At 40.8% G+C, this 2,232-nt stretch overlaps 1 protein-coding gene across 2 annotated transcripts in view; it reads left to right on the forward strand.

Annotated features, from left to right (window-relative positions):
• Positions 1-2,232, forward strand: part of SBNO1 (strawberry notch homolog 1 (Drosophila)) — a 67,435-nt gene that overhangs the window by 46,739 nt on the left and 18,464 nt on the right. For both annotated transcript variants that reach the window (XM_012663474.1, XM_012663475.1), the window contains exons 17-20: positions 424-621; positions 1,017-1,184; positions 1,282-1,457; positions 1,858-1,989. In XM_012663474.1, the coding sequence (XP_012518928.1) occupies positions 424-621; positions 1,017-1,184; positions 1,282-1,457; positions 1,858-1,989 (674 nt within the window). The remainder of the gene's footprint in view (positions 1-423; positions 622-1,016; positions 1,185-1,281; positions 1,458-1,857; positions 1,990-2,232) is intronic.

Genomic DNA, 2,232 nt, shown 5'->3' on the forward strand with positions numbered 1-2,232 from the left:
AGTAGCTGGGACTACAGGCATGCGCCACCGTGCCCGGCTCATTTTTTCTATATATTTTTGGTTGTCCAATTAATTTCTTTCTATTTGTAGTAGAGACGGGGTATCGCTCTTGCTCAGGCTGGTTTTCGAACTCCTGAGCTCAAACAATCCGCCCGCCTTGGCCTCCCAGAGAGCCAGGATTACAGGCGTGAGCCACTGCGCCCGGCCCCTAATTTCTTCTTGAGAATAATTGAACATAACCTCATTTATTATCACGATGAGTCCAAACCATTAGCGCTTATTTGTGAATTTTGTTCTTAATATTCTTATATAAATGCTTTTCTTCTGTACTTTTCATTTGCATTAACTTGTGAACCAGCTGTGATATCCTGAATCTTTAGAAATGTATTTGGGCTGACTCTCTTTTTTGGGGTTTGGGAGTAGGTGAAGAAATAACTCGAGAAGCCAAAAAATCACGGAAAGTAGGTGGCCTTACTGGTGGCAGTTCTGATGACAGTGGAAGTGAATCTGATGCCTCTGATAATGAAGAAAGTGACTACGAGAGCTCTAAAAACATGAGTTCTGGAGACGATGACGATTTCAACCCATTTAGAGATGAATCTAGTGAGGATGATGAAGATGGTAAGTTGATCAGTATATTTGATGTAAACTAAAAGATAGTTCATGCTCCAGTGTATTCAAAAGTGAAGTATTACAACTTTTTTTCTGTGCAGCATAAATGATCACACAGATTCTAATCTTTGCTTTGGTGGAGAGTTCCAGCTTGTCTGTCATCTGGAAGTTTGAGCCTCATCTGTATGAGAATATGACCTCAATTTCGTGCAGTTATTTTTAACCTCACAGTGTAGATTCGTACCCCATGGTGTATGGATGGGATGTACTGGACTCCTGTAGTTGGTGTGATGATTCATAAGCTATTGGTTTAATAATACAAAAAATTTCAAGGATGGTTTTCCTTAAAGATTCTGTGTATGTTTTAACAAATGATTTGACGTATTTCTTTCCTTAACACTCAGATCCCTGGTTAATCAGAAAAGACCACAAGAAAAACAAAGATAAAAAAAAGAAGAAAAGTATAGATCCAGATTCTATTCAAAGTGCCTTATTAGCATCAGGTCTTGGATCAAAACGACCTAGTTTTTCGTCTACACCAGTTATATCACCTGCTCCTAACAATGCACCAGGTATCCATGTAGAAATTTGTATTGTCTGTGAAATGTACTTTAAATAAAACAAATATTTAAACTTTGTACTGACTTTTAATTAATGTTCTTTGTTTAGCTAACAGTAACACCAATAGTAACAGTAGCCTTATGACGAGTCAGGATGCTGTGGAAAGGGCCCAGCAGATGAAGAAAGACCTACTTGATAAGCTAGAAAAATTAGCTGAAGACCTCCCTCCTAATACCCTGGATGAACTTATTGATGAACTTGGTGGCCCTGAGAATGTTGCTGAGGTAAATAGGACTTGATCAGGGCCGTGTCTCTTCTTAGTAACATTTTTGCCTTTTTTACCCCTGTAAAATGAATGGTATTTTGAGTATCATAACATAATAATCTATCTAAATTTTTCTCTTATATCTTAGAACCCTTGTTCTACTTCAGTTGTCCCCCTACCGCCAGTGAAGTTCTGCCCCCTAGTATCTGAATGTTTAGAGCAGTTGGTCTCATTTACTGTACTTGTCCTGCACCTTTTGTGGTCAAGGCTGCTTTTCCCAGGGACTGTGTTCCGGTGTTCTGTATCCCCCAGTGCCTGGTGCAGCACAGCCTGTGCTTCTGTATCCCAAGTTTAAGGAAGGAGGCACTGAGCTCTAAGCACCATAGTTGGATGGCTTATGACACTGTTTGTTTTCTCAGATGACTGGCCGCAAGGGGCGTGTTGTTAGCAATGATGATGGAAGCATATCTTACGAGTCAAGATCTGAACTTGATGTGCCTGTGGAAATCCTAAACATCACAGAAAAACAAAGATTTATGGATGGAGATAAGGTATGTTTTTCTGCGATGCTTTTTGGTGAAAAGAACAATGCTCAGAGATTTAGCTTAAGTTTTAGAAGGTTGGTTTTTTTTGTTTGTTTGGTTTTTTTGTGAGACAGAGTCTGGCTCTGTTGCCTGGGCTAGAGTGCCGTGGCGTTAGCCTAGCTCACAGCAACCTCAGACTCCTGGGCTCAAGCGATCCTCCTGCCTCAGCCTCCCGAGTAGCTGGGACTACAGGCATGCGCCACCATGCCC

The sequence above is a fragment of the Propithecus coquereli genome, unplaced genomic scaffold (genome assembly GCF_000956105.1).
Source record: "Propithecus coquereli isolate 6110/MARCELLA unplaced genomic scaffold, Pcoq_1.0 Scaffold81, whole genome shotgun sequence".
Lineage (NCBI taxonomy): Eukaryota > Metazoa > Chordata > Mammalia > Primates > Indriidae > Propithecus > Propithecus coquereli.